Source organism: Salmo trutta, chromosome 24 (genome assembly GCF_901001165.1).
Source record: "Salmo trutta chromosome 24, fSalTru1.1, whole genome shotgun sequence".
Taxonomy (NCBI): Eukaryota; Metazoa; Chordata; class Actinopteri; order Salmoniformes; family Salmonidae; genus Salmo; species Salmo trutta.
In genome coordinates this window covers 40012341-40027905 of record NC_042980.1, presented here as the reverse complement: position 1 = coordinate 40027905, position 15565 = coordinate 40012341, and the positions used below count along the sequence as shown (strand labels likewise).

General features: G+C 49.6%; 1 protein-coding gene across 10 annotated transcripts in view; it reads left to right on the top strand.

The window, feature by feature from the left end:
- The window catches only part of LOC115161305 (peripheral plasma membrane protein CASK-like), a 224508-nt gene that overhangs the window by 181576 nt on the left and 27367 nt on the right, over positions 1-15565 (top strand). For 8 of the 10 annotated variants that reach the window (XM_029712184.1, XM_029712182.1, XM_029712186.1 and 5 more), the window contains 6 exons: positions 289-369; positions 10833-11021; positions 11573-11651; positions 13778-13863; positions 14365-14433; positions 15177-15251. In XM_029712184.1, coding sequence (XP_029568044.1) covers positions 289-369; positions 10833-11021; positions 11573-11651; positions 13778-13863; positions 14365-14433; positions 15177-15251 — 579 coding nt within the window. The remainder of the gene's footprint in view (positions 1-288; positions 370-10832; positions 11022-11572; positions 11652-13777; positions 13864-14364; positions 14434-15176; positions 15252-15565) is intronic. The other 2 variants (XM_029712189.1, XM_029712190.1) reach the window with 1 other exon arrangement.

Sequence of the window (15565 nt, the reverse complement as noted above, 5' to 3'; positions counted from 1 at the left end):
AGGGCATGAACAAGCCCCGAAGAGGAATCTTATTGGTTAAGAGAAGCCATGAGGAGGGACCTTATGGGATGAATATTTCAAAATGCAATTTGTACTGGTTTACGTGGTTCTAAAGGGAGGAGGGGTTAGGAAGTGTGAGAGGGTATTACTGTATGTGTGTATACTCAGACCAGAGGTTGATGTACTCTTCAGTGTGTGTTTGGGACAGGCATTAAGCAGGACTACTCTACTACTTTACAGAAAGGCCATGTGACTGGTGCCCTGTGCTTTTGTGCTTCCACCTTACAGGTACTGGAAGAGATCTCTTGTTACCCAGACAACCACGACGCCAAGGAGCTCAGACGGATACTGACCCAGCCGCACTTTATGGTGAGTGAAAGCACACACATACACACACACCTCGACTTGGCTGTGTTTAGGCGTCATGACAGAAGCTATAGCAGAGACAGAGACAGACAGAGAGGGGGCCAGATAGAAGGAGAGACAGATGGGTAAGGACAGAGACAGAAAGAGAGGGGGCAGATAGATGGAGAGAGACAGAGGTAAGCAGAGAGACAGAAAGAGAGTGAAACATCAGTGAGAGAGCGAGAAAGAGAAAGAGAGAGAGCGAGAGAGAGAGAGAGAGAGAAACAGGGGAACAGAAGAGAGAGGAAGACTCCAAAGGGAGGTGTTGTGATCAGGAGAAAAACACAGGTATGGGAGGAGTTGTCCTCTTATCACTGAGGCATAATTAATCACACACCTCAGGATGGAGAGAGAGAGAGAGAGAGAGAGAGAGAGAGAGAGAGAGAGAGAGAGAGAGAGAGAGAGAGAGAGAGAGAGAGAGAGAGAGAGAGAGAGAGAGAGAGAGAGAGAGACTCGGTCTAAACATCAGCACCACAGGTATCTTCCACAAAGCTGTAAACGATCTGAGAAACAAGGCAAAAAGGGCCTTCTATGCAGTCAAAAGGAACATACAATTCGACATACCAATTAGGATCTGGCTAAAAATACTTGAATCAGTTATAGAACCCATTGCCCTTTATGGTTGTGAGGTCTGTGGTCCGCTCACCAACCAAGAATTCACAAAATGGGACAAACACCAAATTGAGACTCTGCATGCAGAATTCTACAAAAATATCCTCCGTGTACAACGTAAAACACCGAATAATGCATGCAGAGCAGAATTAGGCCGATACCTGCTAATTATCAAAATCCAGAAAAGAGCCGTTAAATTCTACAACCACCTAAAAGGAAGCGATTCCCAAACCTTCCATAACAAAGCCATCACCTACAGAAAGATTAACCTGGAGAAGAGTCCTCTAAGTAAGCTGGTCCTGGGGCTCTGTTCACAAACACAAACAGACCCCACAGAGCCCCAGGACAGCAACACAATTAGACTCAGCCAAATCATGAGAAAACAGTTGATCAAAATATTATTTGTTTTTAAATTCTTTGTGGGTCTGTGTAATCTGAGGGAAGTATGTGTCTCTAATATGGTCATAGATTTGGCAGCAGGTTAGGAAGTGCAGCTCAGTTTCCACATCATTTTGTGGGCAGTGTGCACATAGCCTGTCTTCTCTTGAGAGCCAGGTCTGCCTACGGCAGCCTTTTTCAATAGCAATACTCACTGAGTCTGTACATAGTCAAAACCTTCCTTAATTTTGGGTCAGTCACAGTGGTCAGGTATTCTGCCACTGTGTACTCTCTGTTTAGGGCCACTCTATCAGCAGGATAGAACAGCAGCCTCTGGTAAGACACGGGGCGGGGGCATATGAATATACGTAAACAACAGCTGGTGCACGATATTTAAGGAAGTCTTTTCTACCTCAGGCGAGGTTTTGCTCACCTGAGATAGAGTATCTCATGATAAGCTGTAGACCACACTATCTACCTAGAGAGTTTTCATCTGTATTTTTTTGTAGCTGTCTACATACCACCACAGACCGATGCTGGCACTAAAACCACACTCAATGAGCTGTATACCGCCATAAGTAAACAGAAAAACGCTCATCCAGAGGCGGCGCTTCTAGTGGCCAGGGACTTTAATGCAGGGAAACTTAAATCAGTTTTACCAAATTTCTATCAGCATGTTAAATGTGCAACCAGAGAGAAAAACATTCAAGACCACATTTACTCCACACACACAGAGACGTGTACAAAGCTCTCCCTCGCCCTCCATTTGGCAAATCTGACCATAATTCTATCCTCCTGATTCTTGCTTACAAGCAAAAATTAAAGCAGGAAGCACCAGTGAATCGGTCTATAAAAAAAGTGGTCAGTTGAAGCAGATGCTTAACTACTGGACAGTTTTGCTATCACAGACTGGAATATGTTACGGGATTCCTCCGATGGCATTGAGGAGTACACCACATCAGTCACTGGCTTTATCAATAAGTGCATCGAGGACGTTGTCCCCATAGTGGCTGTACGTACATACCTCAACCAGAAGCCATGGATTACAGGCAACATTCGCACTGAGCTTAAGGGTAGAGCTTCCGCTTTAAAGGAGTGGAACTCTAACCCGGAAGCTGATAAGAAATCCCGCTATGCCCTCCGACAAACCATCAAACAGGCAAAGCGACTAAGATCGAATCGTACTACACCGGCTCCGACGCTCGTTGGATGTGGCAGGACTTGCAAACTATTACAGACTACAAAGCAAAGCACAGCCGAGAGCTGCCCAGTGACACGAGTCTACCAGATGAGGTAAATAACTTCTATGCTTGCTTCGAGTCAAGTAACACTGAAACATGCATGAGAGCATCAGCTGTTCCGGACGACTGTGTGATCACTCTCTCAGCAGCCGATGTAAGACCTTTAAATAGGTCAACATTCACAAGGCCGCAGGGCCAGACGGATTAGCAGGACGTGTACTCTGAGCATGCGCTGACCAACTGGCAAGTGTCTTCACTGACATTTTTAACCTCTCCCTGTCTGTAATACCAACATGTTTCAAGGAGACCACCATAGTCCCTGTGCCCAAGAACACTAAGGTAACCTGCCTAAATGACTACCGACCCGTAGCACTCACGTCTGTAGCCATAAAATGCTTTGAAAGGCTGGTCATGGCTCACATGATCACCATTATCCAAGAAACCCTAAACCCACTCCAATTTGCGTACCGCACCAACAGATCCACAGATGATGCAATCTCTATTGCACTCCACATTGCCCTTTCACACCTGGACAAAAGGAACACCTAAATGGAAATGCTATTCATTGACTACAGCTCAGCGTTCAACACCATAGTGCCCTCCAAACTCATCACTAAGCTAAGGACCCTGGGACGAAACACCACCCCAGGTGGTAAGGGTAGGTAGCAACACATCCGCCACGCTGATCCTCAACACGGGGGCCCCTCAGGGGTGCGTGCTTAGTCCCCTCCTGTACTCCCTGTTCACTCATGACTGCACGGCCAGGCATGACTCCAACACCATCATTAAGTTTGCTGATGACACAATAGTGGTAGGCCTGATCACCGACAACGATGAGAGGAGGTCAGAGACCTCTATAGGGAGGAGGTCAGAGACCTGACCATGTTGTGCAAGGACATCAACATCTCCCTCAACGTGATCAAGACAAAGGAGATGATTGTGGGCTACAGGAAAAGGAGGACCGAGCACACCCCCATTCTCATCGACGAGGCTGTAGTTGAGAGCTTCAAGTTCCTTGGTGTCCACATCACCAACAAACTAGCATGGTCCAAGCACACCAACACAGTTGTAAAGAGGGCACGACAAAACCTATTCCCCCTCGAGAGACTGAAAAGATTTGGCATGGGTCCTCAGATCCTCAAAAGGTTTTACAGCTGCACCATCGAGAGCATCCTGACCGGTTGCATCACTGCCTGGTATGGCAACTGCTCGGCCTCCGACCGGAAGGCACTACAGAGGGTAGTGAGTATGGCCCAGTACATCACCGGGGCCAAGCTTCCTGCCATCCAGGACCTCTATACCAGGCGGTGTCAGAGGAAAGCCCGAAAGATTTACTCCAGCCGCCCTAGTCGAAGACTGTTCTCTCTGCTACCGCACGGCAAGCGGTACCGGAGCGCCAAGTCTAGGTCCAAGAGGCTTCTAAACAGCTTCTACCCCCAAGCCATAAGACTCCTGAACAGCTAATCAAATGGCTACCCAGACTATTTGCATTGCCCCCCCCCCTCCCCCGCATATAGCGAAATTGTGTGTACTTAACATTACACATGCACTTATGAATGTAGCCCCCCCTCCTTTGTACGCTGCTGCTACTGTCTGTTATCATCTATGCATAGTCACTTTAATAACTCTACCTACATGTACATATTACCTCAATTACCTCGACTCCGGTGCCCCCGCACATTGACTCTGTACCGGTACCCCCTGTATATTGCCCCGCTATTGTTATGTACTGCTGCTCTTGAATTATTTGTTATTCTTATCTCTTACTTTTTTTAGGTCTTTTCTTAAAACTGTATTATTGGTTAAGGGCTTGTAAGTAAGCATTTCACTGTAAGGTCTACACCTGTTGTATTCGGTGCATGTGACAAATACAATTTGATTTGATTTGATTTGAAATAGTATTCTAGTTTGCTCTGTTTTTTTTGTTAAATATTTCCAACATGTGTCACGATTCCCACCGACGGTGGCGCCCCCTCCTGCTCGGGTGGCGCTCGGCGGTCGTCGTCACCGGCCTATTAGCTGCCACCGATTCCCTTTTGCTTTTCCCTTTTTTTATTTTGTGACACCTGTGGTCAATTAGCCATTAGAGGGGCTATTTAGTTTAGCTGGCCCGCTCCTGTTCGTGCGGGATTAATGATTGTTTCTTTGACAGACGGCTTATGTTCGTGTCGACGTTGTTTTGACGCCGTATGTACTTTCTCCCCTGTGTGTGGGAACATTTGTTTTTTGTGTGAGTATATATTAAAAACACCACTACCCTGTGTTCGCTGCTTCCTGCGCCTCATTCCTCCTCCACGACTACCAAGCCGTAACAGAATCCCGCACCAAGATAAAAGGCATGGAATCAGCGGGAGCAGCGGCCACTCCTCTGCCCTCGATGGAGGAACGCGTACTCCACCACACGACAGTCCTCCATCGCATCGGATCGGCAATGGACCAGATGATGGAGAGGATGGACCGATGGGAGAGAAGTGGTATCCTCTCTCCACCTCCACTTCCCCCGATACAGCCAGCTTCGCCCCCCATGACGTCTGGCTCTGGTGCGCTTCGTTTGGCGCTCCCGAGGGAGTACGATGGGGCGGCGGCTGGGTGCCAGGGATTTTTGCTCCAGCTTGAGCTGTACCTGGCCACCGTCAGACCTGCTCCCACGGGGGAGGAGAGCGTGAGTGCCCTCGTTTCCTGCCTGACGGGCCGAGCTCTGGAGTGGGCTAATGCGGTCTGGAACGGTCCAGACTCGGCGAGGGACCACTACCCAGAGTTCACCCGCCGCTTTCGGGCCGTGTTCGACCACCCTCCGGAAGGAAGAGCGGCGGGTGAACGGCTGTTCCACCTCAGGCAGGAGACGAGGAGTGCCCAGGACTTCGCGCTGGAGTTCAGGACCTTGGCTGCTGGGGCGGGGTGGAACGACAGGGCCCTCATAGACCACTACCGCTGCAGTCTCCGGGCGGACGTCCGCAGGGAGCTGGCCTGTCGGGACACAGCTCTGTCCCTGGACGAGCTCATAGATATGTCCATACGACTGGACAATTTGCTGGCTGCCCGCGGGCGTTCGGAGAGGGTCCTGCCCGTTCCACCCCCGTGCACCCCCGCCCCTACCCCTATGGAGGTAGGGGGGCCGTGCAAAGGGGCACCGGAGGAGGTGGCTCCTCCTGCACCAGCTGTGGTCGGAGAGGACACACGGCCGACCGGTGCAGGAGGAGCCAGTCTGGGAGTTGAGATGGCAGGCAGAACACTTCTCGGTCACCTCAGGTGAGTCAGCACCAGATTCACCCAGAACCCCCTGTTGGTCACGTGTTTTTACCTGTTTTGTTTACTAAATTTTTTCCCTCTTCCCAGCATAGGGCGCTAGTGATTCAGGCGCAGCTGGGAATTTTATGGACCGTGGACTTGCCATTAAGCTGGGCATTCCGCGGGTGCCGATAGATTCCCCTTTCCCTGTGCACTCCCTAGATAGCCGGCCATTAGGGTCAGGGTTAGTCAGGGAGTCTACGGTGCCACTGGACATGGTAACGCAGGGGAATCACAAGGAACGCATTAGTTTTTTCCTTATTGATTCGCCTGCGTTTCCGGTGGTGCTGGGGGTCCCCTGGCTGGCTGGTCACAATCCCCGTATTTCGTGGAAACAGGGGGTTCTCCAGGGGTGGTCAGAGGAGTGTTCAGGTAGGTGTCTAGGAGTTTCCATAAGTGCCACGTCGGTGGAGAGTCCAGACCAGGTGTCCACCGTGCGCATTCCCCCTGAATACGCCGATTTGGCGATCGCTTTTTGTAAAAAGAGGGCGACTAAATTACCACCTCATCGACAGGGGGATTGTGCGATAGATCTCCAGGTTGACGCTGCGCTCCCCAGGAGTCACGTGTACCCCTTGTCACAGGAGGAGACTGCGGCTATGGAGACATATGTCACGGAATCCCTGGGACAGGGGTACATTCGGCCCTCCATCTCCCCCGCTTCCTCGAGTTTCTTTTTTGTGAAGAAAAAGGAGGGAGGTCTGCGTCCGTGCATTGATTACCGAGGTCTAAACGCTATTACGGTGGGGTTTAGTTACCCACTACCTCTCATCGCTACGGCGGTGGAATCATTTCACGGAGCACAGTTCTTCACAAAACTGGATCTCAGGAGCGCGTATAATCTGGTGCGTATCAAGAAGGGAGACGAGTGGAAAACCGCCTTTAGTACCACATCAGGCCATTATGAGTACCTCGTCATGCCGTATGGGTTGAAAAATGCTCCAGCCGTCTTTCAATCCTTTGTTGACGAGATTCTCAGGGACCTGCACGGGCAGGGCGTGATAGTCTATATCGATGACATCCTGATATATTCCGCCACCCGCTCCGCGCATGTGTCCCTGGTGCGCAAGGTGCTTGGTAGACTGCTGGAGCATGACTTATACGTTAAGGCTGAGAAGTGTGAGTTTTCCAAACGAGCCGTCTCCTTTCTGGGTTATCGCATTTCCACCACGGGGGTGGTGATGGAGTGTGACCGCGTTAAGGCCGTGCGTAATTGGCCGACTCCAACCACGGTGAAGGAGGTGCAGCGGTTTTTAGGCTTTGCCAATTACTACCGGAGGTTTATCCGGGGTTTTGGCCAGGTAGCGGCTCCCATTACCTCACTGCTGAAGGGGGGGCCGGTGCGTTTGCGATGGTCGACGGAGGCGGACGGAGCCTTCAAGAAGTTGAAGACGCTGTTCACCGACGCACCCGTGTTGGCGCACCCGGACCCATCTTTAGCGTTCGTAGTGGAGGTGGACGCGTCCGAGGCTGGGGTGGGTGCCGTGCTATCACAGCGCTCGGGTGTGCCATTGAAACTCCGCCCCTGCGCTTTCTTTTCGAAGAAGCTCAGTTCGGCGGAGCGTAACTACGATGTGGGGGACAGGGAGTTGCTAGCAGTGGTTAAAGCTCTGAGGGTGTGGCGGCACTGGCTTGAGGGGGCTAAACACCCCTTTCTCATCTGGACCGACCACCGAAACCTGGAGTACATCCGGGCAGCGAGGAGACTGAATCCACGTCAGGCGAGGTGGGCCATGTTCTTCGCCCGGTTTAGGTTTACCATCTCCTATAGACCGGGTTCCCTGAATACTAGGGCCGACGCGCTGTCCCGTCTCTATGACACGGAGGACCGGCCCATCGATCCAACTCCCATCATTCCAGCGTCTAGGCTGGTGGCCCCTGTGGTATGGGAGGTGGACGCGGACATCGAGCGGGCATTGGTGTTAGAACCTGCGCCTGCGCAGGTGCCCTTGGGGCGCATGTATGTGCCGCTCGGTGTTCGTGATCGTTTGATTCGGTGGGCGCACACGCTACCCACTGCGGGTCATCCTGGTGAGGCGAGGACAGTGCGGAGTCTAAGGGGGAAGTACTGGTGGCCCACCTTAGCTAAGGACGTGAGGTCCTATGTCTCTTCCTGTTCGGTGTGTGCCCAGAGTAAGGCTCCTAGGCATCTACCAAGAGGGAAGTTACAGCCCCTCCCCGTTCCACAACGACCATGGTCGCACCTGCCCATCGACTTCCTGACAGATCTTCCCCCCTCTCAGGGGAACACGGCGATTCTGGTGGTTGTGGATCGGTTCTCTAAGTCCTGCCGTCTCCTCCCATTGCCCGGTCTCCCTACGGCCCTGCAGACTGCGGAGGCCCTATTTACCCACGTCTTCCGGCACTACGGGGTGCCGGAGGACATTGTCTCTGATCGAGGTTCCCAGTTCACATCCAGGGTCTGGAAAGCATTTATGGAGCGGCTGGGGGTCTCGGTCAGTTTGACCTCCGGTTATCACCCCGAGAGCAATGGGCAGGCGGAGAGGGTGAACCAGGAGGTGGGCAGGTTCCTCAGGTCGTATTGCCAGGACCGGCCAGGGGAGTGGGCGAGGTATATTCCCTGGGCTGAGTTAGCCCAGAACTCACTTCGCCACTCCTCTACTAACATATCACCCTTTCAGTGTGTGTTAGGTTACCAGCCGGTCCTGGCACCATGGCACCGGAGTCAGACCGAGGCTCCTGCGGTGGAGGACTGGGTCCAGCACTCCAAGGAGACCTGGAGAGCCGTCCAGGACTCACTAAAGGAGGCCAGTGCGCGGCAGAAGAGGAGTGCTGACCGCCACCGCAGTGAGGCGCCCGTGTTCGCACCGGGAGACAGGGTCTGGCTCTCGACCCGGAACCTGCCCCTCCGCGTGCCCTGCCGGAAGCTGGGGCCGCAGTGTGTGGGGCCCTTCAAAGTCCTGAGGAGGATAAACGAGGTGTGTTATCGGTTGCAACTCCCTTCCTATTACCGTATTAACCCCTCGTTTCATGTGTCTCTCCTCAGGCCGGTGGTAGCTGGTCCCCTTCACGAAGATGAGGTGCCGGAGGTCCCTCCGCCCCCTCTGGACATCGGGGGGTCCCCGGCGTACAGCATACGGGCCATACTGGACTCGAGACGCCGGGCGAGGGGCCTACAGTACCTCGTTGACTGGGAGGGGTACGGCCCGGAGGAGAGGTGCTGGGTGCCGGCGGCGGACGTCCTGGACCCATCTATGTTGAGGGAGTTCCACCACCTCCGTCCGGATCGCCCTGCGCCTCGCCCTCCGGGTCGACCTCGAGGCCGGTGTCGGCGCGCTGCGGGAGCCGCGCGTCAGGAGGGGGGTACTGTCACGATTCCCACCGACGGTGGCGCCCCCTCTTGCTCGGGTGGCGCTCGGCGGTCGTCGTCACCGGCCTATTAGCTGCCACCGATTCCCTTTTGCTTTTCCCTTTTTTTATTTTGTGACACCTGTGGTCAATTAGCCATTAGAGGGGCTATTTAGTTTAGCTGGCCCGCTCCTGTTCGTGCGGGATTAATGATTGTTTCTTTGACAGACGGCTTATGTTCGTGTCGACGTTGTTTTGACGCCGTATGTACTTTCTCCCCTGTGTGTGGGAACATTTGTTTTTTGTGTGAGTATATATTAAAAACACCACTACCCTGTGTTCGCTGCTTCCTGCGCCTCATTCCTCCTCCACGACTACCAAGCCGTAACAACATGTCAAGTAATTATCTTTTGTTTTCTCATGATTAGGTTGGGTCTGTTTGTGTTTGTGAACAGAGCCCCTGGACAGCAACACAATTAGACCCAACCAAATCATGAGAAAACAAAATGAGAATTACTTGACACACTGGAAAGAATTACCCAAAAAACCGAGCCTTGCTATTGAGAAAGGCTGCCGTAGACAGACCTGGCTCTCAAGAGAAGACAGGCTATGTGCACACTGCCCACAAAATGATGTGGAAACTGAGCTTCACTTCCTAACCTCCTGCCAAATGTATGACCATATTAGAGACACATACTTCCCTCAGATTACACAGACCCACAAAGAATTTAAAAATAAATCATATTTTGATAAACTCCCATATCTATTGGGTGAAGTACGACAGTGTGCCATCACAGCAGCAATATTTGTGACCTGTTGCCACAAGAGAAGGGCAACCAGTGAAGAACAAACACCATAGTAAATACAAACCATATTTATGTTTATTTATTTTCCCTTTTGTACTTTAAATATTTGCCCATTGTTAAACATAATATGACATTTTAAGTTTGGAATGTTTACTGTAAAGTTTTATTGTTAATTTCACTTTTGTTTATTATCTATTTCACTTGCTTTGGCAATGTAAACATATGTTTCCCATGCCAATAAAGCCCTTAAATTGAAAATGAATTGAGAGAGAGAGAGTTGGGGCCTAGCAATACAGACTGTACTGTGAAGGGAGAGAGAGTGGTGGGTTTTGGAAAGAGGGAGAGATTGTGAGTGAAATGGATTGGTCAGTGAGTCGTGTAGATCTGGCCTGGAGCCTAGCTCTACACGGTCTGACAAAAATGGAGGGAGGGAAAGAGGGAAGAGAGAGATGGAGAGAAGGAAGAAAGAGGTGGGGGGAACGGAGAGGCAGAGGTGGTGATACGAGGGAGGCAGGCACCATTAGGTACAAGCTGCCACATCCCTAGACACACACAGACAGTGGCATGTGTGTCCCCAGCCTGCCACTACTCTCTTATGAGCATGTTACAGAAGGCCCAGCTTTCTCCCTCGCCCACCACTCACTCTACTAGCTACTGAAACTGGTGAGGACCTAACGTTCTAATTCTGTAACTGTAGAATTCAATTTTTGGTCAACTTTTTTGGTCAATCTCCCTCTCTCTGTTTCTCTCCTCTCACTCACTCCCTCTCCTCATCTCCCAATACCCCTTCCAGGCCTTGCTCCAGACCCATGACGTGGTGGCCCATGAGGTGTACAGTGATGAGGCTTTGAGGGTGACCCCCCCGCCCACCTCACCCTACCTAAACGGAGAATCTCCCGAGAGCACCAACGGAGACATGGACCTGGAGAACGTGACGAGAGTACGCCTGGTTCAGTTCCAGAAGAACACTGATGAACCTATGGTACGACACACACACCCACACACACACACACGCACACACATGCACATACACATTCACAGACACACACATGCACACACACAGACACACACACATGCACACACACAGACACACACACACGCACACACATGCACATGCACATACACATTCACAGACACACACACACACGCACATTCACAGACACACACATGCACACACACAGACACACACACACATGCACATTCACACACACACACATGCACGCACACATTCACAGACACACACACACACACAGCACATACACAGAAACACACACACACAGCACATACACAGAAACACACACACACGGCACATACACAGACACACGTACACATGCACAGGTTATATGACATGACGCACACAAACAGGTTCTGCCATTGCAAGCATAAACACTGGCAGTATTTATTATCACACATGGCCGACAAGCAGTCATACACACTCCATTCTGTTCTCCCTATTCTTCCCTTCAGCCTGGCACCTCAGTCTCTGACCCTAAGCTTGACCTTTAACCCCTGACCCCTGTCCTCTCTCTCCAGGGCATCACGCTGAAGATGAACAATCTGAACCACTGTATCGTAGCCAGGATAATGCATGGAGGAATGATCCACAGACAAGGTAGCCAGCCATCTCATTCTATTACATTAACAGATATTATCATTATTACTGGTCAATAGACCAGACTATTATACATTATTACTGGTCAACAGACTATAATACATTATCACTGGTCAATAGACTATTATACATTATTACTAGTCAACAGACTATTAAACATTATTACTGGTCAATAGACTATTATACATTATTACTAGTCAATAGACTAGACTATTATACATTATCACTGGTCAATAGACTATTATACATTATTACTAGTCAATAGACTAGACTATTATACATTATCACTGGTCAATAGACTATTATACATTATTATTGGTAAACAGATTATTTTGGTCATCTTTATGACAGGGGCTGTAGATTGTTCCAGGACATCTTTATGACAGGGTCTGTAGATTGTTCCAGGACATCTTTATGACAGGGTCTGTAGATTGTAGATTGTTCCAGGACATCTTTATGACAGTGTCTGTAGATTGTTCCAGGACATCTTCATGACAGGGTCTGTAGATTGTTCCAGGACATCTTTATGACAGGGTCTGTAGATTGTAGATTGTTCCAGGACATCTTTATGACAGGGTCTGTAGATTGTTCCAGGACATCTTTATGACAGGGTCTGTAGATTGTTCCAGGACATCTTTATGACAGGGTCTGTAGATTGTTCCAGGACATCTTTATGACAGGGTCTGTAGATTGTAGATTGTTCCAGGACATCTTTATGACAGGGTCTGTAGATTGTTCCAGGACATCTTTATGACAGTGTCTGTAGATTGTTCCAGGACACCTTTATGACAGGGTCTGTAGGTTGTTCGAGGACATCTTTATGACAGTGTCTGTAGATTATTCCAGGACATCTTTATGACATTGTCTGTAGATTGTTCCAGGACACCTTTATGACAGGGGCTGTAGATTGTTCCAGGACATCTTTATGACAGGGTCTGTAGATTGTAGATTGTTCAAGGACATCTTTATGACAGGGTCTGTAGATTGTTCCAGGACATCTTTATGACAGTGTCTGTAGATTGTTCCAGGACATCTTTATGACATTGTCTGTAGATTGTTCCAGGACACCTTTATGACAGGGGCTGTAGATTGTTCCAGGACATCTTTATGACAGGGTCTGTAGATTGTTCCAGGACCTCTTCATGACAGGGTCTGTAGATTGTTCCAGGACATCTTTATGACAGGGTCTGTAGATTGTTCCAGGACATCTTTATGACAGGGTCTGTAGATTGTTCCAGGACATTTTTATGACAGGGTCTGTAGATTGTAGATTGTTCCAGGACATCTTTATGACAGTGTCTGTAGATTGTTCCAGGACATCTTCATGACAGGGTCTGTAGATTGTTCCAGGACATCTTTATGGCAGGGTCTGTAGATTGTAGATTGTTCCAGGACATCTTTATGACAGGGTCTGTAGATTGTTCCAGGACATCTTTATGACAGGGTCTGTAGATTGTTCCAGGACATCTTTATGACAGGGTCTGTAGAATGTAGATTGTTCCAGGACATCTTTATGACAGGGTCTGTAGATTGTTCCAGGACATCTTTATGACAGGGTCTGTAGATTGTTCCAGGACATCTTTATGACAGGGTCTGTAGATTGTAGATTGTTCCAGGACATCTTTATGACAGGGTCTGTAGATTGTTCCAGGACATCTTTATGACAGGGTCTGTAGATTGTTCCAGGACATCTTTATGACAGGGTCTGTAGATTGTTCCAGGTCATCTTTATGACAGGGTCTGTAGATTGTTCCAGGACATCTTTATGACAGGGTCTGTAGATTGTTCCAGGACATCTTTATGACAGGGTCTGTAGATTGTTCCAGGACATCTTTATGACAGGGTCTGTAGATTGTTCCAGGACATCTTTATGACAGGGTCTGTAGATTGTTCCAGGTCATCTTTATGACAGGGTCTGTAGATTGTTCCAGGACATCTTTATGACAGGGTCTGTAGATTGTTCCAGGACATCTTTATGACAGGGTCTGTAGATTGTTCCAGGACATCTTTATGACAGGGTCTGTAGATTGTTCCAGGACATCTTTATGACAGGGTCTGTAGATTGTTCCAGGACATCTTTATGACAGGGTCTGTAGTGTAATGACTGTCTGTCGTGTGTTTTGTAGGAACGCTGCATGTAGGAGATGAGATCAGAGAGATCAACAGCATCAGTGTAGCCAACCAGACAGTAGAGCAACTACAGAGGATGCTGGTGAGTGGACATTGTGTGTGTGTGTGTGTGTGTGTGTGTGTGTGTGTGTGTGTGTGTGTGTGTGTGTGTGTGTGTGTGTGTGTGTGTGTGTGTGTGTGTGTGTGTGTGTGTGTGAGTGCTTGTGTGTGAGTGCTTGTGTGTGAGTGCTTTTGTAATGACCGACGCTGGAGTCGAGAAGCAGGTACGGGGAGTTGACACTTAATTAGGAACAGTCAAAGAGCAAGACAGGAACAGCGTCAGCCCACGGATACACAACGACAAACAACAATCAATGCAGCAGCGGGGAACAGAGATGGGGAACTGACAAATATAGGGGAGGTAATAAACAGGTGATTGACTCCAGGTGACTCCAATAATACACTGATGTGGGTGATGGGGAAAGGCAGGAGTGAATAATGCTGGGGAGCCTGGCTCCTTCGAGCGCCAGGGAGGGAGAGCAGGTGTGACAGCTTGTGTAGTTGTGTATTTAAATGCTGAGTGTGTGTGTTTATGTGTCCACAGAAAGAGATGCGAGGCAGCATCACCTTTAAGATAGTGCCAAGCTACCGGACACAAGGATCTTCCTGTGAGGTAACGTACCGCCCTTTCCCTCTCCCCCCTCCCTTCTCTCCTGGCAACCCATCCTGTTGACGTTGGGGATGTTTAAACTTCTGACCCTTTGACTAACCAACCGCCTGCCTGGTGGCTGAATGTGTGTGTGTGCGTGTGTGTGAACTTTTCCCTCGGGTGGGGTTCTGTGTGTTCTGCTGTGTTCTGCTCGGGGCTGGGTCAGACACACTGCACACCAATTTCACAACTAAGATACCGGAACGCCCCGCACCCTACCCTGACCTCTGTCCCCTGTAACCTGTAACTGTGATCTGGCACCAACCACACACAGATCCCCAGTCTGGCCAGTCAGTCACACAGAGACCAGAATGTAGTTGTGCTATCTAATGAGTAGCCTCACAGCTAACGTTCCAGCCTGACCTTGATGAGCCAGTCTTTGTGAGCCTACTGCCCCTCTGTGGCGAGATGGAGATGTGCAGGGATTATTGTTATTATGATTAGTAAGTAAGATAGTTATGTTGATTTGATTTGATTGCACACCTTATGAGTTCATTGAAGATGGTCATTTTTACTTGTTAATCATGGAGTGTGAAATGTGTTTTTCTTTGTATTGGTGAACAAGTAGATAGTCGATAGTGTGTGTGTGTGTGTGTGTGTGTGTGTGTGTGTGTGTGTGTGTGTGTGTGTGTGTGTGTGTGTGTGTGTGTTGAGTGTGTGTGTGTTGAGTGTGTGAGTGTGTGTCTGACCTATGCGTCTTGTTACAGAGAGAGTCCCCCTCCAACACCAGGCAATCCCCTGCCAATGGCACTGGCCACTCCAGTGTTAACAGTTTTATCTTGGTAAGGACCCCCACCCCCCACCCCCCACCTCAGCCCCTGAAACCAAACCAAACACCATAACTGCCCCCTTCTCCCCTAAGTCAGCCAACACAGACCTTTGACTCAGTTGTTGTTTCTTATCATAATATATTTTTTCCAGTTTGATGAAACCCCCTCTCCAACATGTATTTTTGTTTCCTTTTTCAGTTGTATATCACATTAAGTTATGATACTGGTACAGAGAATGTCACTCCTCGCCCTCATGGCTAGCTGTTCAGACCAGCCTTCAACCTTTAACCTCCAGACAAATTTCCGATATCTCCGTTTACAAATTG